Source organism: Oncorhynchus clarkii, chromosome 3 (assembly GCF_045791955.1).
Source record: "Oncorhynchus clarkii lewisi isolate Uvic-CL-2024 chromosome 3, UVic_Ocla_1.0, whole genome shotgun sequence".
Classification (NCBI taxonomy): Eukaryota; Metazoa; Chordata; class Actinopteri; order Salmoniformes; family Salmonidae; genus Oncorhynchus; species Oncorhynchus clarkii.
The window spans coordinates 30,803,368-30,826,788 of record NC_092149.1 but is presented as its reverse complement, the minus strand read 5'-3'; the positions used below and the strand labels follow the sequence as shown (position 1 = coordinate 30,826,788).

At 44.5% G+C, this 23,421-nt stretch overlaps 1 protein-coding gene across 2 annotated transcripts in view; it reads left to right on the top strand.

Moving 5' to 3' along the window:
- The window catches only part of LOC139405897 (diacylglycerol kinase beta-like), a 62,614-nt gene that overhangs the window by 2,463 nt on the left and 36,730 nt on the right, over positions 1 to 23,421 (top strand). The window contains exons 2-10 of one of the 2 annotated variants that reach the window (XM_071148340.1): positions 2,179 to 2,292; positions 7,458 to 7,534; positions 7,902 to 7,922; positions 8,032 to 8,179; positions 8,847 to 8,996; positions 10,710 to 10,759; positions 20,477 to 20,551; positions 20,748 to 20,867; positions 23,164 to 23,281. In XM_071148340.1, coding sequence (XP_071004441.1) covers positions 2,223 to 2,292; positions 7,458 to 7,534; positions 7,902 to 7,922; positions 8,032 to 8,179; positions 8,847 to 8,996; positions 10,710 to 10,759; positions 20,477 to 20,551; positions 20,748 to 20,867; positions 23,164 to 23,281 — 829 coding nt within the window. In that variant the 5' untranslated portion in view covers positions 2,179 to 2,222. The remainder of the gene's footprint in view (positions 1 to 2,178; positions 2,293 to 7,457; positions 7,535 to 7,901; positions 7,923 to 8,031; positions 8,180 to 8,846; positions 8,997 to 10,709; positions 10,760 to 20,476; positions 20,552 to 20,747; positions 20,868 to 23,163; positions 23,282 to 23,421) is intronic. The other variant, XM_071148341.1, reaches the window with a different exon arrangement.

Here is a 23,421-nt window from a genome sequence, read left to right as displayed (position 1 = left end):
TCTTCCTTTTAAGAAATGATGGAGGCTACTGTGTTCTTGGGGACCTTCAATGCTGCAGACAATTCTTGGTACCCTTTCCCAGATCTGTGCCTCGACACAATCTTGTCTCTGAGCTCTACGGACAATTCCTTCAACCTCATGGCTTGGTTTTTGATCTGACACGCACTGTTAACTGTGAGACCTTTTTATAGACAGGTATGTGCCTTTTCAAGTCATGTTCAATCCATTGAATTTACCACAGTTGGACTCCAATCAAGTTATGGAAACATCTCAAGGATGATCAATGGAAACAGGATGCAGCTGAGCTTTATTTCGAGTCTCATAGCAAAAGGTCTGAATACTGATGTAAATAAGGTAAAAAAAAGATATGCCTTGTTTATCATAAAAACCTGTTTTAATTTTGTCTTTATGGGGTATTGCGTATAGATTGATGAGAAAAAGAATAATTTACTCATTTTAGAATAAGTTTGTAACGTAATAAAATGTGGAAAAAGGGAAGGGTTCTGAATACTTTCCGAATGCACCGTACGTGTCCATGCATATTTAAGTGTCTCAGGGGTTCCTTAAGGTTAGACATGTGCGTTTACTATGGGTATAGGTATAGTATAGTATGGGACATCCACATACAAACTATGCCCGTGCACAGATACACAAATATGGGCAGACACACACATGCACGCACACACGCACGCACTCATACTAGAACACACACGGATGATTCCATGCCAGCTCTTTCATTAGGAAATTGTTGTGAACTGAGGTGGTAAAGTACTGTTACATGCACTTGTTGCTGTGAGGTTTTATAATTGGTCAGAGGGAATTGGGTCAAAAAGGAAGGAAGCTGGCTCTGAGACTAACACAGGTTCATTAAGAGAGCAGGGGGGAGTGGAATATTCAGCTTCAGTAGTCCACAGAACACAATACTCTAGGCTATATACTGTAGCAACCGACTACTCCAAAACACTCATGCACACACACACATTCACACATTATTTATTTACCTTTACATGAATGTGTAATGCTTTTTGAACCCTTCTCAGTAGTTACAGTAGTTACAATGCAGAACGGATTAAGTTTACAGTAAGCATATCCTGTTTTTTGTCAACCCATTGAGTGTGTGTGTGTGTGTGTGTGTGTGTGTTGGTGGTGGTGGTGGTGGTGGTGGTGGTGTGGGGGGGGGGGGGGGCTCTACAGCAAGGGAAAAGTGGCATAACATCCCCTCTTTTCTGACACTGTCCAATCTTCTGTCACCATGGCATTGTCCATAATCAGTGATGCCAGCTGTCTGTCCCCTGGCAGCCGGCCCATCATTCTGTTGTTGTCAACAGGACACGCAGCAGTCCTAGACAATCATAACTTAAACTCTTACATGTCCCTTATACTGTCTGTCATAAATGCTTCTTTACACATAAACTAAATGCTGTCTTAGGTACAGCTGTAGGATCTTAATTTGAGCCAGTTTGCTAAAGCAGGCAACAGGATATGTGAATTATTATGTGGATTATAATTAATGGACATTTTGTAGGGGTTGATATATTTCTTGTAAGGGAAAACAAAGTCTGAAATTTCAGCATTTTAAAACCTCAAATACACTACATGTTTTAAATGTCCTGCATTGCAGGAAAGTTCTCCTGCAACAGGGTGATCAAATTAAGATCCTACATCTGTAAGTAAGAAATATGTCAAATAATGCAGTGAGTTGTTGAGTTCATGTTGGACATTGACATGCCAGTTAGCAAATTACTAGCTAGCTATAGCACATGGTGCTGGATAGGACAAGATAGCATTAGCTTGGCTGTCAGCCATAATAAGATGAATGTACTTGTCTGATGTAATACTTATGGTAGCATGAAAAATGCATTTATTAGGGGATTCAGTAATTATTATGAATCAAACAAGTCCCTAGCCTCAGTCTCTAATTGACTGACAGACTGACTGATATACTTTTTGGTTACAGATGGACATAAGAATTTCTTGGTTTCTCCTAAACTATACTATACTATACTATATTGTACTATACTATAGTAATGTAATGATGTGAGGATAAATATACAATAAATGTATGCAATTTTATGACCAGTGATGATGGAATGAATGTCAGAACCCAAACCAAATATCTTTCTGTTAACAGCCTGCCACAAAAGATTATAATGAAAGTTTTTCTATGTTCTGTTCCAGAGAGTGATAGTTTGGGGATGTGAGGGAGAAGAGGACTCATCACAATGACCAACCAGGACAAGTGGGTCACTCTGACCCCAGCTGAATTCTCCCTTCTGCAGGAGTACGCTCAATGTAAGTCTGTGTCTCTGACAGTGGGTGTGAGTGTGTGAGCGTGTGTGTGTGTGTGTGTGTGAGCGTGTGAGCGTGTGTGCGTGTGTGCGTGTGTGCGTGTGTGCGTGTGTGGGTGTGTGCGTGTGCGTGTGTGTGCGTGTGCGCGTGTGTGTGTGTGTGTGTTTGTGTGTGTGTGTGTGTGTGTGTGTGTGTGTGTGTGTGTGTGTGTGTGTGCGCGCGTGTGTGTGGGTGCACGTGTACACCGTCACTTTACGCTCGCAATCAAGTTTAAACTTCATTGAAAATTGAATCTAGTCAGGTATAAAATGTGACACTGGATTCGTAAACTACTGTAGATCCCATCTCAGGAGTATGTCCTGATCCACCTCACACAGAGAGAGATTTTACCTACTGCTTGACTACGGCAGGATAACAGAGCCCAGTTACTGTAATGGTGACTGCATAAGAGCAGAGCAGAGAATGTCTCCATGCACTGGCACTGTGTTATGAAACCCAGCTTAATCCAACTTGATTTGGTGTAAAGCTCAAACAGTACAAAACCCCCTCTTTCTCTGATGACTTGGAATCATCCATATGTCTGTAATCTGTTATTGGAGCCCCTTGCTGATTTTGCAGAAAAACCAGCTCAAGCAGTACATCTGTTTGGTGCTCTGGTGCTGTTTATGATAAAACATGATCAATCATAACACAAAAGCATCCCCTGCAGGCCAAAGAGAGTTATGAACGTCTTGAAGTTATTTTCAAGAACGCTACTGCAAGTATTCAGGTTTTCGTAAATGAACAATTTGACTGTGCATGTTTTGAGATAGATGTTTTTTCTTGCCCTCAGTGGGAATAGTGAGATATACTGAAACGTTTCTTGCATTGGTTGTTTCCAGGATTACAATTAGGTTTAGTGTCATTATTATTTTCTATTTTTATTATATTTTGGTTTTAAAATGTGTTTTTCGGGAAAAGGAAGGATTCTCAAAAGACTTCCCACATCTCCACAACAATAAGAACTTCATCCCAGCGTGTCACGCCCTGACCATAGAGAGCCCTTGTTTCTCTATGGTGTAGTAGGTCAGGGCGTGACTGGGGGTATTCTAGTTTATTATTTCTATGGGGTGTACTAGTTTATTTTTCTATGTTGGTGATTTGTATGATTCCCAATTAGAGGCAGCTGGTAATCGTTGTCTCTAATTGGGGATCATATTTAGGTAACATTTTTCCCACCTGTGTTTGTGGGATATTATTTTGTGTTTTGTGCATGTGCACCGCGTAGTCACGGTTCGTTGTTCGTTTATTTGATTTATTGTTTTGTTTTTTTGCTAAGTTTCACTTTATAATACATATGTGGAACTCTAAATCCGCTGCGCCTTGGTCCGTCTCTCCTCACGTACGTGACACGGTGTGTTAGAGAAGACTAAAACAACAGAGCTAATTTGAGCAGCAATAAGGACCCTAAATCTATATAGCATCTTAACTGGAGGTTATTTTATTAGATATTCACAGACCTCTGTCCAAATCTAAATAATGAATGTTTTTTGCTTGAGATCTCTTCTGCAGGCAAAGGGTTTCACTTGGCCATGACATCGCTCTCGTTAATTGCTCTACGCGTCTTGACAACATTGTTCCGCTGACTGTAAGCAGCTCTCCAGCATATCTTTACTGTCTCTGATTGGGATTGATTTTTCTTCTTCTGCAATGCTTACCAGGGGCGCAACTTTGGTTTTAGAAGTGGGGGGGGGGGGGGGGGGGGGGGACATAAGATCAGATTTAATATTGCAGTTAGATTGTGGCTTCCATCAATGTAATTACCTGCATCATTTCCGATCTTTCCAATTTTTTTGTAAATATTTTCCATAAATGTATATATATATTTACAAAAAAAATATATGGGGATTGGAAATGATGCAGACAATTACATTGATGGAAACTACAATCTATCTGCAATATTAAAGCTGATCTACCACCTAAAAAAAAATCCAGCTCCACTATAATGTCGAAAGTCTGAGAAGAAACAGGGTACGGGAACGGGGGGAAATGAGAAAGCGTGAGGGACAGTGTGTGATAGAGAGATTTGGATAATCGTGTTTCAAATTGGCTCACAGCTAGTCATTATGCTCCCTGTGCAGCGAAAGGTTATAAAATATCCCATTCTCCGAGGTGCAACAATGGACCTTCTGCTGTTTCCACCTCTTCCTCCCTCCTTTTCAGTCCCTCCAGCTCACTTTAGCCCCCTCTCTTCTCATTAAAAGGTGAAATGAGCTCTATTGCACACTTTCCTCACTTCACATACTGCATGAGCACCAATACTCTACAGTCTACTTCACTGCAGTTATGATTTCATAATCAGAGACGATTATTAGAATGGATTTTTTTGCTCAGTGACATTGCGGTGTGTATTTTTCCAGGTGTTGTGTAAAAGAACATTGATGTGACATGTATTTTGGCCTGCGCTCCAGCCGGTATATCTCTCTGGTCACCCCCAAAGCCAATTCCTCCTTTGGCCGCCTCTCCTTCCAGTTTTCTGCTGCCAATGACTGGAACGAACTACAAAAATCTCTGAAACTGGAAACACTTATCTTCCTCACTAGCTTTAAGCACCAGCTGTCAGAGCAGCTCCCATATTACTGCACCTGCATAGCCCATCTATAAATTAGCCCAAACAACTACCTCTTCCCCTACTGTATTTATTTATTTATTTTGCTCCTTTGCACCCCATTATTTCTATTTCTACTTTGCACATTCTTCCACTGCAAATCTACCATTCCAGTGTTTTATTTGCTATATTGTATTTACTTCGCCACCATGGCCTTTTTTGTTGCCTTTACCTCCCTTATCTCACCTCATTTGCTCACATTGTATATCGACTTATTTTTCTACTGTATTATTGACTGTATGTTTGTTTAACTCCATGTGTTGTTGTATGTGTCGAACTGCTTTGCTTTATCTTGGCCAGGTCGCAATTATAAATGAGAACTTGTTCTCAACTTGCCTTCCTGGTTAAATAAAGGTGAAATAAATAAATACAAATTAAATAAAACCTCAGCCAAACACATTTAAACTCAGTTTTTCACAATTCCTGACATTTAATCCTAGTAAAAATTCCCTGTCTCAGGTCAGTTAGGATCACCACTTTATTTTAAGAATGAGAAATGTCAGAATAATAGTAGAGAGAATGATTTATTTCAGCTTTTATTTCTTTCATCACATTCCCAGTGGATCAGAAGTTTACATACTCTCAATTAGTATTTGGTAGCATTGCCTTTAAATTGTTTCACTTGGGTCAAACGTTTCGGGTAGCCTTCCACAAGCTTCCCACAATAAGTTGGGTGAATTTTGAACCATTTCTCCTGACAGAGCTGGTGTAACTGAGTCAGGTTTGTGGGCCACCTTGCTCACACACGCTTTTTCAGTTCTGCCCACAAAGTTTCTATAGGGTTGAGGTCAGGGCTTTGTGATGGCCACTCCAATACCTTGACTTTGTTGTCTTTAAGCCATTTTGCCACAACTTTGGAAGTATGCTTGGGGTCATTCTCCATTTGGGAGACCCATTTGCGACCAAGCTTTAACTTCCTGACTGATGTCTTGAGATGTTGCTTCAATATATCAACATAATATTCCTCCCTCATGATACCATCTATTTTGTGAAGTGCACTAGTCCCTCCTGGAGCAAAGCACCACCACAACATGATGCTGCCACCCCCGTGCTTCACGGTTGGGATGGTATTCTTCGGGTTCCAAGCCTCCCCCTTTTTCCTCCAAACATAACGATGGTCATTATGGCCAAACAGTTCTATTTTTTGTTTCATCAGACCAGAGGACATTTCTCCAAAAAGTACAATGTTTGTCCCCATGTGCAGTTGCAAACCGTAGTCTGGCTTTTTTATGGTGGTTTTGGAGCAGCGGCTTCTTCCTTGCTGGGCGACCTTTCAGGTTATGTCGATATAGGACTCGTTTTACTGTGGATATAGATACTTTTGTAACTGTTTCCTCCAGCATCTACACAAGGTCCTTTGCTGTTGTTCTGGGATTGATTTGCACTTTTCGCACCAAAGTACGTTCATCTCTAGGAGACAGAACGCGTCTCCTTCCTGAGCGGTTTGACGGCTGCATGGTCCCATGGTGTTTATACTTGCGTACTGTTGTTTGTACAGATGAACGTGGTACCTTCAGGCATTTGGAAATTGCTCCCAAGGATGAACCAGACTTGTGAAGGTCTGCAATTTTTTTCTGAGGTCTTGGCTGATATCATTTGATTTTCCCATGATGTCAAGCAAAGAGGCACTGAGTTTGATGGTAGGCCTTGAAATACATCCACAGGTACACCTCCAATTGACTCAAATTATGTCAATTAGTCTATCAGAAGCTTCTAAAGCCATGACATAATTTTCTGGAATTTTCCAAGCTGTTTAAAGGCACAGTCAATTTAGTCATGTAAACTTCTAACCCACTGGAATTGTGATACAGTGAATTATAAGTGAAATATTCTGCCTGTAAACAATTGTTGGAAATATTACTTGTGTCATCCACAAAGTAGATCTCCTAACCGACTTGCCAAAACTGTAGTTTGTTAACAAGACATTTGTGGAGTGGTTGAAAAACAAGTTTTAATGATTCCAACCTAAGTGTATGTAAACTTCCGACTTCAACTGTACATACCATATTCAGACAAATAAATGCAGAAAAAAAAGAAACAGAAGTCCCTTGAACCCAGTCTGACACAACGAGAAGATTCATACGGTAGACAAGCCTATACACAATCTATATACACACACCATTAACCACTACAAATAACATAATGGAAGAGCTAGAATAATATAATAAAACAATGTCTACACCAGGGGCCCAAATGGACCAGTCCTGCCTGGACACTCCTGGGACTAAACTCCCATAGTTTGAAAATACAGGAAGAGATCTTGACAGGAACCAGATCAAACGGACCAGGCAGAGGAGTCTAACCTGCTACCCGTTCCAGAGTCTGGTGATTCCCCCTGTGATTTCGATGCGGTCTGGTGGGTGTCAGATGTGATTTCTCCTGAGCTGTAGCCTGAACCTTTTTTAGAGACAATTAGATGAGATCCCGCAGTGGGATCTCCCTTCACGGACATAATGATATCATTTGCTATTTAATGGGAAGCATTTATGGTTGTAACATGTGCTGAATGTTTTTCTTTTAGACTCAACCAAGAAGCTGAAAGATGTGCTGCAGGAGTTCCATGGAGACGGAGTGTTGGCGAAATATAACCCAGAGGAGGTAGTCTTTCTTCCCATAAGACACTGTTCTGACTGTTCTGGTAGTGATGTGGCATCATTAACATTGCATGAACCATTGCAGAACTACTTTGAGGCTTCTTCGTAATGTAGACCAGTACCATCACTTCAGACTTGCTACCAATTCTTGGTCATTTTGATATCAACAACATTCAACAATGTTATCGGTCTATATTCACCTCAAACCAATATCTTTGTTAGTTTTGGCATTTGAAATTAAGAGCCACTACTTCCTTTGGTTATGGAGGGGATGCTGAAAATGTCACACCGGCTTTTCAGGATATGAGTAACTGACTTTTTAAAAGTTTGATTTATTGAGATGCCTAATGTCTTTATTCAATGCTGCATAGAAGCAAGACATACTCAATCAGGTAATGTAATTCCTTGTCCTCCCAGGCATGATATGGTAATGATATGGTTATTAAATCTTCCCTCATGGGAATTATACCAACCAGGATCATGTTCTGTGTCTTGTTTCAGGAGATTGACTTTGAAGGCTTCAAGGTCTTCATGCAGACGTTTCTGGAGAGCGAGCTGGCAGAGGAGTTCTGTCAACACCTCTTCTTATCATTCAGTAACAAGGGACCAAAACCCAGCCCCACTTCCATAGACAAGCCCAGAGTTACTGGTAAGACCCTGCACTTCAGCTATAACCTTCAGATGATGTCCTTAAGGGGCAAAGTAGCTTTTATATTGTCTGTGTGCGCTGTTACTGAATTTTTAAAGCTACTTTGCCAGAAAGATCACTTCAGACACAAACAAAGAAACAGATCAAGAAGGCATAGAAACTATGACCCCAGCAGCAGACAAACAATCTCTCCAACACCAAATAATAGGCTAAAGTTGTTTAGGTCTGCTTTAGTTTTTACTCCTACCACAAAGAGCAGTGCCACTGGGTGATACTGTTGTAATTGGTTCAGTATTGTTAATTCTGTCGTCAGACCACCCCAGATTGCCTTGTTGTCGTGGACTGTAGCTTCCAGGCAAGTCGTTGAGTGCAGCGTTTGTAGCATCAGCTTGTACTTTTTCATAAAATGTCCAAACTGTACGTGTCCTGAGGTACTACCGACAATCTTCACAAACTAAAACTGTGCTGTCCAGTCAACATTTAATACCGTAATATTGGCAAAAACTACACCTATATAACATCTGCAATCAATTTCACAACATGAATTTCGATTTATTGGTAGACAGTTTGAAAGACAGTTTGAGGTTGACATTAGAGGCATAAGCTCAGCAATGATCATAACCGGCCTACATTTTGACCTTCTTCTCTGGCCTTCTTCTCTCTGCAGGCCTCAAGTTGATCAAAGGGAACTCGACCCCTCTGAAGGTGCCCCCTCTACCCAGGACTCTGCCCAGACCTCTAGGCATGGTTCAACTGAAGGACATCGTCTGCTACCTCTCACTGCTGGAGGGTGGCCGACCCGAGGACAAACTGGAGTGTGAGGACTCTTTATTATTTTTTCTCTGAAAGGGGAATATACTGGATCTCCTTTGGCTATAATGTTATTTTGGGGTTTACCCATGAGAAAAATGACATTTGTGTACCGTAAATACAAACACTCATAGCCAAACAAGTTAGAGCTTCGTCCCAATACACTGCTCTATATTTCCCATTACCTAAGCAGGAGCAGAAGGTTACCCCTTTCGCTGTAGTCTACTTGAATCATTATGTTTACTGAAAGCCCTTATTAGCGTTGCCATGGTATCTCTTTATTCCACTTAAACTTTAGATGTGTACTTATTTATTTATGACATTATATTAGATAATTGAACATAAGACTTTTTGTGTGTTCTTATAATTCTCATCCAACTGCTGAATAACTGAAGAGTAGAGCCGTTCATTAAAAATTAAGTGTGTTAATAATTTAGCAGGTCTGGCCCAGGGAGCACATTGGTTTAGCCTTGGATGCTACAGTATCTCTCCTTGCAGAGAGAATCCCACTCTGCCCACCCTACCTTCCTTCTGGCCTCGCTGATGTCTTGGGGTGCTAACAGGGCCCTCTGCTGGTTCTTCTAAGAATGACTGGTTTCAATTTACACGTACAGTACATTCACTTTAGCTGCTATATCTGTAGGTCTACATACGTTGTGCAAAGTCAGGGAATGCATGGCAAAAAGAGAAACATCTAAAAAGTGAGTATTGATCATCATCAGTAGCAAGCTAAATTCCCTTGGTTCTCTATGACTGAGGAAATATACCCTATGTCACTACAGTGGATTCAGTAAAAGTTACTGCAACTAGTATTAGTTCAGCTTTGAAGAGCAGGTGAGGACAACGACAAATAACCATCTTTGTACTGTAGGTTCAGTTGGTTAGACAACTTAGCTCTATGCTTTTTTTGAGTGACTTCACTGCATGCTATTCCTCCCATCTCTCTATACACCATCACCTTCCTGTGGCCACGTTGGATTACCACCACAAACACCTTCCCAGCTCCAGCAGAGTTCCCAATCCTCCAGGCATCTACCTCACTTCCCCTTCCTCCTGACCGCACCACAGCAGGAAGCTGTCAATTAGCTCCTAATTAGTGTCTGACAAACAGCAGCTTGACGTCAACCCCATATGAAATTAACAACCCCGCTCTTCGAGTCCTTAGTGAACTCACCGGCTCACCCTCCTCAATCCAGCTGGTTTTGTCACGAGCCGCACCACCACTGATATTGGGGGAGGGGGTAGCTTCATGCTGAGACTGGGCTAAAAACACTTTTCCACGTATTGGGAACATCCATTAGTATGTAAATTACTTAGGGCAGAGGAGAGTGTTGTCATGATTATCTTACTATAGTGATATGGTCTGTTTGTGTGTGTGTGCGTATCTCTGTCAGTCACACTTGTATTGGATAGCCAATCACTGTTCTGGTGAGGGAGCTGTCTGTTTCCATGGTGATGGTGTTGAGTGGTGGCTGGGGGCTAGTGGAGGAACCAATCAGACTTCAACACTGAGATGCTAAGAACACTTTTATGTGGGGAAACATTGCTTTGAATTGATGGGAGCTGATTGTACGCTTAAAAAATAAAGGAAGTTTTAGTTCTTCAACATAGTAAAGTGCATCCGTGAAACCAAATTGGTGGTAAAAATGTGTCTCAATGACATCTATTGCCTCTAAAACACCAATTGAAACTCATAAATGTTTGATCTCTTTCTCCACAGTTATGTTTCGTCTCTATGATACTGATGGGAATGGGTCTCTGGATAGTTCGGTAATCATTTTTCTTTCTTCATATGTGTTCAAAAAATATGCCAAACAAATGATTTGAACACAGCCTTACATGAAACATCCTCTTTGTTATTTGCTAAAGCCTATACCAGAGCCATGTTTGGTTCTGTCCTATACATGCCATGTTATTTACTGTACTGAAAAATGATTGGTGCTGCAACCTGAACTCAAGGGTAGATTTAACATAGTAAATGTAAATCCGTGACACTCCAATTAGAATGATATGTTAAGTATGGTATGGTATGTATTTGTGGATGTATGTCATCCATTTCGCATGATATGTTACACATTTGCAATACGTGTGATATGTTACGAATTCCAATTTGTTGTGGCTAACATTAGCTAGGTGGCTAATGCTAACGTTAGCTAGGTGGCTACCATTAGCTAGACTAGGGGTTAGGGTAAGGTGACCAGATTTCTGAAATAAAAATTGGGGACATTTCCAGTTTGACAGTCAAACGTTATTATCTATGAAATGAAGAAGGGGGACAATTCCGGTTCCATGTATTTAGTCTAACAGGCACACTGTGATAGAGAAAACAACTATACTACAGGAACACTACAGACAAGACAGAACTGTCCGATCAGAACAACAGACAATAGTATATGTGAAATACTTAACATAATAAAGAAATAAGATGATGATGAGATTGGTGACTACATAATATACTTATACCAACCTAATCTGTATATTTCTCAGAAGAAGGTATTTTCTTCAGGATTGCTCTGTCTTTGTCCAGCTTCTCCATGAACTCCTTGCGCAGAGGGGAGGTTGAAGTTTGTCTTCACAATAAGCATGGCCTTGATGGTAGGAACAGTGAACCTATTTCTTGCTGCTGTCCATATATCATTCATTTGGGAGAACACTCTCTCGACTGGTGCATTACTTCCAGGTAAGCACATGACAACAGACGCTAATCAGCCAGGTTAGTGTGTGGGATGTCATTCTCTCTGAAGTGGGTAACCACCGTGCTCCATCTCTGACTAAGCGGTGTCTCAGATGTTTTCCATTCTTCAAGCGATCCCCCCTTTATGATCTCTTGCAGGCCAGTAACCTCGTCAAACAATGCATCCGCATTGATGGTCACATTGGGGCATTTTTCCTGCAGTGTGGCTGCTGCCTTCTAGATCTCTTCATGCTGAGGTTGCCTTTTTAAAAGGAGACAATGTAAATCTTTTAGATGATCTGTGTGCTTTCCCCAATGCCTGCAAGTAGTTCACAGCCGTAGTGAAGAACTATTGGGATGTTTTGAGAAAGCTCTCCTTAGACATTGCTTAATTTTCCTCTAGCTCTCTCAGAAGTCCTCTGACCAAAACTGGAATGAAGTTGTCTTCACGACTTGCAGTCAATCTTGCCTCAACGTTTCTCAGAATTGCAGCTGACTCCACAGCACTTTGCCTGGCCTCCAAGCATCTTGATCGTGTCACTGAATACGGTCAGGTTTCCATGGACAAAGGCCAGCCAAAGTTCAGTCAGTGGATCTTTGAACATTGTTCGCAGGACAACAGGGCATTTGTCTTCAGAAAGAAAAAACGATTTCAATGGCACATACATTTTCAGCACTCTCATTTTCAGCACTCTTTCTAGAGCAGGGAGCATGGACAGCCAGCGAACATTGCTGTGTCCTAAAATGTTATGGTACTCCTGGCCAACAATCTCACAAATGCTCTTCAGTCTTTCTACTTTGACGATGAAAATATCCAAATATCTTTGTGAGCAGGTACTCAACCACGAGGGGAATCATATCCAAAGCTGTTCTGTCCGTGTTATGAATGATGTGGGCAGGACAACCTAAACCAATCACGTCCAGCTGCAGAGCATTTTTAACTTTGGTATGGACATTGACCCTCCCCAGCCTATTCAGTCCTCTAAAGTTGGTATTTGTGTTGTCAGCAGAGAATGCCATGACTTTGTTTTCCAGGTAAAATTTTGGGATGACCACCAGGGAGCTCAGCTGCAATCTCCTCTGCTTTTTCTCTTTTCAATTCAACAAAATCAAGCAGTTTTGTTTCCACAGATGTGCTTCCATCATATATCTTACAATATCTGACTACTATTAGCAGCAACTTTACATGTCCATGATTGGACACATCAATGGGCAGGGACACAAATTCAACCTGGTCTAGGTCCTGTGTTACCAAAGTACTTGCCCATGGTGCTAACACGTTACTCACTATGGCGTCACATTTTGTCCTAGCACATGTGAACTTGGCTCATAAATCTTTCGTGTCAGTTGTGCTGTGCAGTCCATAGACCTGTAACTATGATTGTGACACATAGAGTGGTATGCAAAGACACCCTCCTGCACAGCTAAATCATATTCTTCTTGGGAAGGCTCTACCTTCTTGAAGAATGTGGTGACTGAGGGCATACCAACACGGGCAATCAGAGAGGCTTTATGCTTTTTCGTCTGTTGATGTTCTACCACTGCCGTTCTTCCCCCGCTGCCAATTGAAAAAGAGGAATTACAAAGGGTGCAGTGAACCATTCTATCGTCTTGACCTGAGCTTATAAATGGAAATTCTCTCATCATGTTGTCATTAAAATTGTTACGGTTTTCTTCTGGTGAAAGAGAGGAGGACCAAAATGCAGCGTGGCTATCTTTATACATCTATAATGAAAGATAATATAATGAAACAATATACATATACAAAACAAGAAAATGTGAAAAAAACAAAACAGTCCTAACTAGTGCAAAACACAGAGACAGGAAACAATCACCCATGAAATACCCAAAGAATATGGCTGCCTAAATATGGTTCCCAATCAGAGACAACGATAAACACCTTCCTCTGATTGAGAACCACTCCAGGCAACCATAGACTTTCCTAGACACCTCTACTAAACACAACCCCATAAATCTAATAAACCCCTAGACAAGACAAAACACATAAATCACCCATGTCACACCCTGGCCTGACCAAAATAATAAAGAAAAAACAAAATACTAAGGCCAGGGAGTGACAGTGCCCACGGTGGCGGCTCTGGTGCGGGACGTGGACCCCACTCCAACATAGTCTTAGTCTGCTTACTTAGCGTCCTTAGAGTGGCGATCCTCGCCATCGACCTTGGCCTAAGAACCCTAACAGAGGGCCCCACTGGGCTGAGGGGCAGCTCCGGACTGAGGGTCAGCTCGGGACTGAGGTAGCTCAGGACTGAGGGGTAGCTCAGGACTGAGAGGAAGCTCAGGCAGGTTGATGGCTCTGGCAGATCCTGGCTGACTGGTGGCTCTGGCAGATCCTGGCTGACTGGCAGCTCTGGCAGATCCTGGCTGACTGGCGGCTCTGGCAGATCCTGGCTGACTGGCGGATCCTGGCTGAATGGCAGATACAGGCTGACTGGCGGATCCTGGCTGAATGGCTGATCCTGGCTGAATGGCGGATCTTGGCAGAATGGCAGCTCTGGCGGATCCTGGCTGACTGGCAGATCCTGGCTGCCTGGCGGCTCTGGAAGATCTTGGCTGATTGGCGGCTCTGGCAAATACTGGCTGACTGGCGGCACTGGCGGATCCTGGCAGACTGGCGGCTCTGGCGGATCCTGGCTGACTGGTAGCACTGGCAGATCCTGGCAGACTGGCGGCTCTGGCGTATCCTGGCTGACTGGCGGCTCTGGCGGATCTTGGCTTACTGGCGGCTCTGGCGGATCCTGGCTTACTGGCGGCTCTGGCGGATCCTGGCAGACTGGCGGATCCTGGCAGACTGACGGATATGGCAGATCCTTGCTGACTGGCGGCTCTGGCTGCTCCCTGCTGACTGGCGGCTCTGGCTGCTCCATGCTGACTGGCGGCTCTGGCTGCTCCATGCTGACTGGCGGCTCTGGCTGCTCCATGCTGACTGGTGGCTCTGGCTGCTCCATGCTGACTGGTGGCTCTGGCTGCTCCATGCTGACTGGCGGCTCTGGCTGGTCCATGCTGACTGTCGACTCTGGCGGCTCATGACAGACGGGAGACTCTGGCGGCTCATGACAGACGGGAGACTCTGGCGGCTCATGACAGGCGGGAGACTCTGGCGGCTCATGACAGGCGGGAGACTCTGGCGGCTCATGACAGGCGGGAGACTCTGGCGGCTCATGACAGGTGGGAGACTCTGGCGGCTCATGACAGGCGGGAGACTCTGGCAGCGCTGGACAGGCGGGAGACTCCGGCAGCGCTGGAGAGGAGGAAGGCTATGGCAGCGCTGGACAGGCGAAGCGCACTGTAGGCCTGGTGTGTGGTGCTGGCACTGGTGGTACTGGGCCGAGGACACGCACAGGAAGCCTGGTGCGGGGAGCTGCCACCGGAGGGCTGGTGTGTGGAGGTGGCACTGGATGGACCGGACCGTGAAGGCATACTGGAGATCTTGAGAGCAGGGCTGGCACCAACCGCCCCTGCTGGATCTTCACCCTAGCCCGGCAGATGTGAGGAGCTGAGATGTAGCGTACTGGGGACACCGTGCGTTCCACCGCATAACACGGTGCCTGACCAGTACCACGCCCGCCACGGTTAGCACTGCTAGGAGCACTGTAGCGCTGAGCTGAGCTGGCACAGGATGTGCAAGGCTAGGGAGGTGCACAGGAGGCCTGGTGCGTGAGGCTGGCACAATCTTCACCAGCCGACTAGCACGCACCTCAGGACGAGTATGGAGAGCTGACCCAGGTGCCATCAAATCCCGACACGCTCCGTCGGGCGAATTCTGTGCCTCATGCACCAACACAGCAACTCCCTCATAACTTTCTCCTCCAATTTCCCCATTAACTCCTTCACAGTCTCTGCTTCGCTCACCTCCAACACCGGCTCTGGTTCTGGTTTCCTCCTTGGCTCCTTACGATAAACAGGGGGAGTTGGCTCAGGTCTGACTCCTGACTCTGCCACACTCTCCCTGTGGCCACCCCCCAATACATTTTTTGGGGTGACTCTCGGGCTTCCATCCGCGCCGCCGTGCTTTCTCCTCATACCAGCGCCTCTCCGCTTTCGCTGCCTCCAGCTCTTCTTTGGGGCGGCGATATTCTCCTGGCTGTGCCCAGGGTCCTTTACCGTCCAAGATTTCCTCCCAAGTCCAGAAATCTTGATTTCGCTGCTCCTGCTGCTGCTGCCTGTCACCACGCCGCTTGGTCCTGTTGTGGTGGGTGATTCTGTTACGGTTTTCTTCTGGTGAAAGAGAGGAGGACCAAAATGCAGCGTGGTTATCTTTATACATCTTTAATGAAAGATGAAAATAGAACAATATACATATACAAAACAAGAAAACGTGAAAAAACCGAAACAGTCCTAACTGGTGCAAAACACAGAGACAGGGAACAATCACCCACGAAATACCCAACGAATATGGCTCCTTAAATATGGTTCCCAATCAGAGACAACGATAAACACCTGCCTCTGATTGAGAACCACTCCAGGCAACCATAGACTTTCCTAGACAACTCTACTAAACATAACCCCATAAATCTAATAAACCCCTAGACAAGACAAGACACATAAATCACCCATGTCACACCCTGGCCTGACCAAAATAATAAAGAAAACACAAAATACTAAGGCCAGGGTGTGACAAAAATGACATTTCCGTTTCTTGGAAAGAGCCATTGTACCTCCTCTGTGTGCTCTTCTTCACTATATTGTGTCACTCTTCTTACTCTCTTAACTTTTTCTTCTCCTCCAATCTTTCTCCTCCTCTTTTCGTCACTTGTCTTCCTTCTCTTTCTTCCTTTCCTTCTCTTTACCTTTCCACCTCACTCTTCTATACTCTCCTCGCTTCACTCTTTTTACTCCCTTCATTTTTAATTCTAACTCTCTTCTCCTTCCTCTCCAATCTTTAATAATAAATAGTACACTAATAGATCAAATGCTTTAGTTAACAGATTTCCATTGCTTGCCTCATTTTTGTATTTTATCTTAAAAACGTTGTTTGGAATAATAAATTGGCAGGCTCTGTAATCATATCACCTTTCCCATCACCTTCTCCTCTATCTCGTTCACTCTTCTTCCTCTCCACTCTCTAACAGAAAACATTATGCTAATGTTGTCCATGAAAATGTCAAAATATATTTTCACAATACTTATTATAATGCCAAACCATTAAAATTGTAATCAACAAATAAGTATTCAAATAATTAATTGTGCATTATCTTAATATAATCATATTTTCAAATTAGCCTGTTCACTGCATGTTTTGATGTGAACCTTTTTTTTACCTAGCTACCAGTAGTTACCTAACCTATAACTAGCTAATTTAGTCTACATACTGTAGCTAACGTTAGCTAGCATAACCTATTTAAAACCGTATAGAGCAGATCATCCATCTATTGTCACGTTCTGACCTTAGTTCCTTTGTTTTTGTCTTTGTTTTAGTATGGTCAGGGCGTGAGTTGGGGTGGGCAGTCTATGTTTGTTTTTCTATGTTGGTTTTTGAGTTCGGCCTAGTATGGTTCTCAATCAGAGGCAGCTGTCAATTGTTGTCCATGATTGAGAATCATACTTAGGTAGCCTGGGGTTCACTTTTGGTTTGTGGGTGTTTGTTTTCGTGTGAGTGTTTGGGCCACACGGTACTGTTTCATTTTGTTCACATCGTTTATTGTTTTGTTCCAGTGTTCAGTTTGTTTATTAAAAAGACATGAACACTTACCACACTGCACCTTGGTGCTTCTCTCTATCTCCAGACGACAGCCGTTACAGAAACACCCACCACAAAAGGACCAAGCAGCATGGTAACGGGCAGCAGCGATCTCAGGATTCCTGGACATGGGAGGACGTTTTGGACGGCAAGGGTTGCTACACATTGGAGGCGATCCTGGCTGGAAGCGATCGCCTCCCATGGGAACAGGTGGAGGCAGCCAGGAGAGCGGAGGCAGCAGGTAATGGGAGCCAGCGCTTCGAGGGAACACGGCTGGCAAGGAAGCCCGAGAGGCAGCCCCAAAAATGTATTGGGGGAGGTACACGGGGAGTGTGGCGAAGTCAGTACTGGTCAGGCACCGTGTTATGCGGTGGAGCGCACGGTGTCCCCAGTACGCGTGCTTAGCCCGGTGCGCTAAATCCCAGCTAAATCCCAGCTCCCCGTATTGGCCGGGCTAGAGTGGGCATCGAGCCAGGTGCCATGAAGCCGGCTCTACGCATCTGGTCTCCAGTGCGTCTCCTCGGGCCGGCGTACATGGCACCAGCCTTACGCATGGTGTCCCCGGTTCGCCAGCACAGCCCAGTGCGGGCTATTCCACCTCGCCGCACTGGCCTGGCTACGGGGAGCATTCAACCAGGTAAGGTTGGGCAGGCTCGGTGCTCAAGAGCTCCAGTGCGCCTTCACGGTCCGGTCTATCCGGTGCAACCTCCACGCACCAGCCCGCCGGTGGCAGCCCCCCACACCAGGCTGTCTCTCCGTCTCCTTCTTACAGGTCCTCCTGCCTGTCCAGCGCTACCAGAGCCTCCCTCCTCTCCAGCGCTGCCAGAGTCTCCCGTCTGTCCTGAGCCGCCAGAGTCTCCCGTCTGTCCTGAGCCGCCAGAGTCTCCCGTCTGTCCTGAGCCGCCAGAGTCTCCCGTCTGTCCTGAGCCGCCAGAGTCTCCCGTCTGTCCTGAGCCGCCAGAGTCTCCCGTCTGTCCTGAGCCGCCAGAGTCTCCCGTCTGTCCTGAGCCGCCAGAGTCTCCCGTCTGTCCTGAGCCGCCAGAGTCTCCCGTCTGTCCTGAGCCGCCAGAGTCTCCCGTCTGTCCTGAGCCACCAGAGCCGTCAGTCAGCCAGGAGCCGCCAGAGCCGTCAGTCAGCCAGGAGCCGCCAGAGCCATCAGTCAGCCAGGCGATGCCAGAATCGCCCTTCATTCCGGAGCTGCCAGAGTCTCCCGCCTGTCCGGCGCTGCCAGGAGTCTCCCGCATGTCCGGCACTGTCGGAGTCTCCCGTCTGTCCTGAGCCACCAGAGCCGTCAGTCAGCCAGGAGCCGCCAGAGCCGTCAGTCAGCCAGGAGCCGCCAGAGCCATCAGTCAGCCAGGCGATGCCAGAATCGCCCTTCATTCCGGAGCTGCCAGAGTCTCCCGCCTGTCCAGCGCTGCCAGGAGTCTCCCGCATGTCCGGCACTGTCGGAGTCTCCCGCCTGTCCGGCGCTGCCGGAATCTCCCGTCCATTCGGGACTCGTGGCGTGGGTCCCCAGTCCAAGGTTGGCGGCGAGGGTCGCCGCTCTAAAGAGGCCATGGAGGCGGGCTAAGAGGCGCAAAAAAACTATGGTGAAGTGGGGTCCACGTCCCGCGCCAGAGCCACCACCGCGGACAGACGCCCACCCAGACCCTATAGGTTCAGGTTTTGCGGTCCGCACCTTTGGGGGGGGGGGGGGGGGGGTACTGTCAGGTTCTGACCTTAGTTCCTTTGTTTTTGTCTTTGTTTTAGTATGGTCTGGGCGTGAGTTGGGGTGGGCAGTCTATGTTTGTTTTTCTATGTTGGTTTTTGAATTCGGCCTAGTATGGTTCTCAGAGGCAGCTGTCAATTGTTGTCCCTGATTGAGAATCATACTTATGTAGCCTGGGTTTCACTTTTGGTTTGTGGGTGTTTGTTTCCGTGTGAGTGTTTGGGCCACACGGTACTGTTTCGTTTTGTTCACATCGTTTATTGTTATGTTCCAGTGTTCAGTTTGTTTATTAAAAAGACATGAACACTTACCACGCTGCACCTTGGTCCTCCTCTCTATCTCCAGACGACAGCCATTACATCTATATAATAAACTGTGACATTATAACATCACTAGGTAGTATCTCAAACGATTGTAACTCACCTGGCTTGAAAAGACGTTTGTGGTGCTGTTGTGGATTCATATGATACTTGCTAGTTTCTGGCCAAGTTTTCCACAGGAGTTTTCTCTATTACTAGCGCTAGCAAGTAGAAGACGAAGAGTGAATAAAGCTGCTATAGCGAGCAGGGGTTAAGGTTAGAGTTAACATTAGGGTTAAGAGTTTGGTTAAGGTTAGCGTTAGGGGAAGGGTTAGCTAACATGCTTGTAGTTGCAAAGTAGCTAACAAGTAGTAAGTTGTTGTAAATTTGCTGATTAGCTAAAATGCTAAAGTTGTCTGTGATGAGATTCTAACACGCAATCCTTTTGGGTTGCAAGACGTTTGCGTTATAAGTCTACCCATCCAACCCGACCAACCACCCTGCTTTCGTTTTTGCCTTAAGTAACCTTGTGTCTTATGTAACTATGCCAAGCATAACATATCATACTAATTTGAGGGTCCCAGATTTATTTTACTATGTTACGTCTAGTCTATGAGACCATGCTGGGTAGAATGGTACATGATAGCTACCTAATGTTCTATAAATACAATTCTGCAGTAGAGGACCTTCTGGAAATCTGAATCTTACCTCTATCTCATTCTAACCATGACACTGACACATGGAAATGTAGAATATCTTGTACAATATAATCTAAAGTAACATTACACAAGCCCTCTAAAAAGCTTGGGCTTGTTACGGAGGAGCAGGCGGGTAAATGTCTCATGTTCATTGCTCTGGTCTGCATGTGATGACTCTCCACTACATGATAATTGCCCTCCCGTAGGACAACCATTGTAATTAAGTCATCAAGCCTGTATCAGTTTTCAAGCCACTTTTGTTGTGCATTGTACAACTCTCCTTTGGAGAGAGAAGATTGTACCAACTGACCAACTGACATGCTGTTCATCAGTCTAAAACCGTCAATTGAAGAATGGCTATTGTATCATAGGTATATTTTGATGCAAGATTGGTTTTCCACTTCTAGGAACTGGAGCACATCATCTCTCAAATGATGCATGTTGCTGAGTACTTGGAATGGGATGTGACAGAACTGAAGCCGGTAAAATGCATATTTTTTCATAAACATTTAATATACTGCAGATCCATAGACATAAAGCTCTAGGGCCCGCAAGTTTCAGTTATATGAATAACAAGAAAATACTGTAACTTTGTATAGGTTGAATGAGTGTGTCATATACCCTGTATAATCTGTGTTGACAGATCCCACTGTACTGTCTCTGATTGGTTGTGAGTAGATTCTGCAGGAGATGATGCAGGAGATTGACTATGACCATGACGGCACAGTGTCTCTGGAGGAGTGGATCCAGGGAGGCAGCACGACCATCCCCCTGCTGGTACTACTGGGCCTAGAGACGGTGAGTAGTCAGGAATGGGTTACCTAAACATCATCACTGTTTTTACTTTCAATGGCAAATTTTCTAGACCGGAGCCAAAGCGATTGTCTATGTATGGCTCTGAAGTATCCAGTTCTGGTCCTAGATGGCCAGAATGTGTGCAGGATTTAGTTCAAGCTCAGTTAAAGGCCCAATGCAGCCATTCTTATATCAATATCATATCTGGGTAACAATTAAGTACCTTCCTGCAAGTACCTCTCAAGCAAGAATTTTGCTAAAACCAGCTGCAGGCAGGTTTGGAAGTCTCTTTGTTATTGGTAACTTATTTACTGCCATTCATGCAAAAACTACTGATTAGAAGATCCTGCACAGATTGCATTTTCTTTTCTTTTTAAATTTGACCCCATTTTCTCCCCAATTTCGTGGTATCCAATTGTTAGTAGTTACTTAGTAGTTACTCTCTTCGCTACAACTCACGTACGGGCTCGGGAGAGACGAAGGTTGAAAGCCATGCGTCCTCTGAAACACAACCCAACCAAGCCGCACTGCTTCTTTAACACAGCGCACATCCTACCCGGAAGCCAGCCCCACCAATGAAGGAAACACCGTGCACCTGGTGACCTGGTTAGCGTACACTGCGCCCGGCCAGTCACAGGAGTCGCTGGTGCAGTAGGAATTGTGCACCAATATTGAATTTCAAAATAATGTTATATTAAATGAAGTGCCCTTTAATAGAGACCACATGAGGAATTCAATATATCATATTTTTAATATGAATAAAGGCTTGCTAAAGTGCCAAAATTCAGCATTTTCACGTCCCTCCATCCACCCTGTGTCACTTCTATGAAGATTTCAATCTACTTAATCCAAAAATGTATCACAGTATCATTATTGTAAAGCCCTAGTTATTTTTGTTGTTTTGACAAAGTCATCTCTGAAGATGATTGTGATTAGTGATTCATTCACGTATTTCCCTCATTTTCAGGAGAAACCTGTTGCGTGAACTGAACTCTTGTTTCAATATGGTGAAACTACTCCTTTGAAAAAGAAAATGTCTAAAGAAACAATGAACATCAAATAGTCAGATCGTAGTGTACAAGCAGGAGAGCTGGTTCAACTCTTTTTGGCGATTGTCTGGTGTTTTGTGGTAGAAAAAGGAGCTGGTCGGGCATAACACATCAACCCAGGCTAGAAATGTTTTAGATGTTACATTTTTGAATGAAGCTTGCATTCAGTTGCCACTCCCTGTTGCACACAACAAGCTTGCATTCCCCATGCCACACAGGGATTTATGACTGATTATGACTGATATCATCCCTGTTACATTCAACTCTGTTACTTTATTTGACACTTAATAGGCACTTACCTTAGTCGTTTTTGTTATTTTACCTCTTGAGAAAGCATGTGCTCTTTGTTTCAGAATGTTAACATGAGGTGAAAACAAACGTCTTTTTTGAACCAAGTTGCACTTGTTTAAAGGCACCGGATTGGTGGAACGACCCAACTATCAGGAAATAACACAGAAACAAATCTGACCTTTACAGTGTTATTTTCACCAGCTGTTGTATAATATGATACAAAACACAGACAAAACATAATTTTGACTGCACTGGGCCTTTAAACCCTCTGTAGCCTGTTTCACACTACCAGGCCAAACCGAGCCAAAGCCTGGTTCCTCATCCACCATAGTTGCTGGAACCGTGCTGGAAAGGACAATGTGGGGGAAAAAATATTTGAGCCAGCACAGCATGGTTGGGGTGGGCCCTATTGTGTGAATCAGGTACAAGGTCTGGACATTCCCACCGCTGCCTAACTAGTCAATAGCTTCGTCAGATGGCACCACTGATGTCCTAGCTCTCTTTGTCCAGTAGATGGAGTCATCTTTTCAGTTTTTGCTGCCTTGTCTTCAATGATCTTGAACAAGCCGTCACTTATCACAATGCTAATGAGACAGTCTCTTACGGTGTCGTCAGACTGTCATTTTGCTGTGATTGACATAATAGATGACATGATTAATGACACAGGATTAAAGGAAAGAACCCAGGCAATCCTCCCCAATAAAGTTGATGGCTTTGGAGAACAGTAAAAAATTAGCAAAATCTTTCACATGGGCCACATTCAGTTGCCAAACGTTGTGGAACGCTGCAGATCAAAATGCCACGAATAGAGCCGATGTGATTCCTTATTGTACATGTCAGAGAGGCATGTTTGTTTTACATGGCCTATTTATATCTGCCATGTAACGAATGACCCAATTATCAACCAGTCAATAATTAACCAATCAATCAATCAAACCAATCAATCATCTTCCCTTTAGAATGTGAAAGACGATGGGCAGCACGTGTGGAGACTGAAGCACTTCAACAAGCCGGCCTACTGTAACCTGTGTCTGAACATGCTCATAGGTCTGGGCAAGCAAGGGCTGTGCTGCTCATGTGAGTATGGTAACAGTAACAGTTGTTTCCTCATGTCTACTCTCATTTTTGCCATTCCATGCACTTTTTCATCATTAAGAAGGCATTTTTGTGATCCAAATCGCCCCTTGAAAATGTGAATCTCCAACCTCAATTTAATG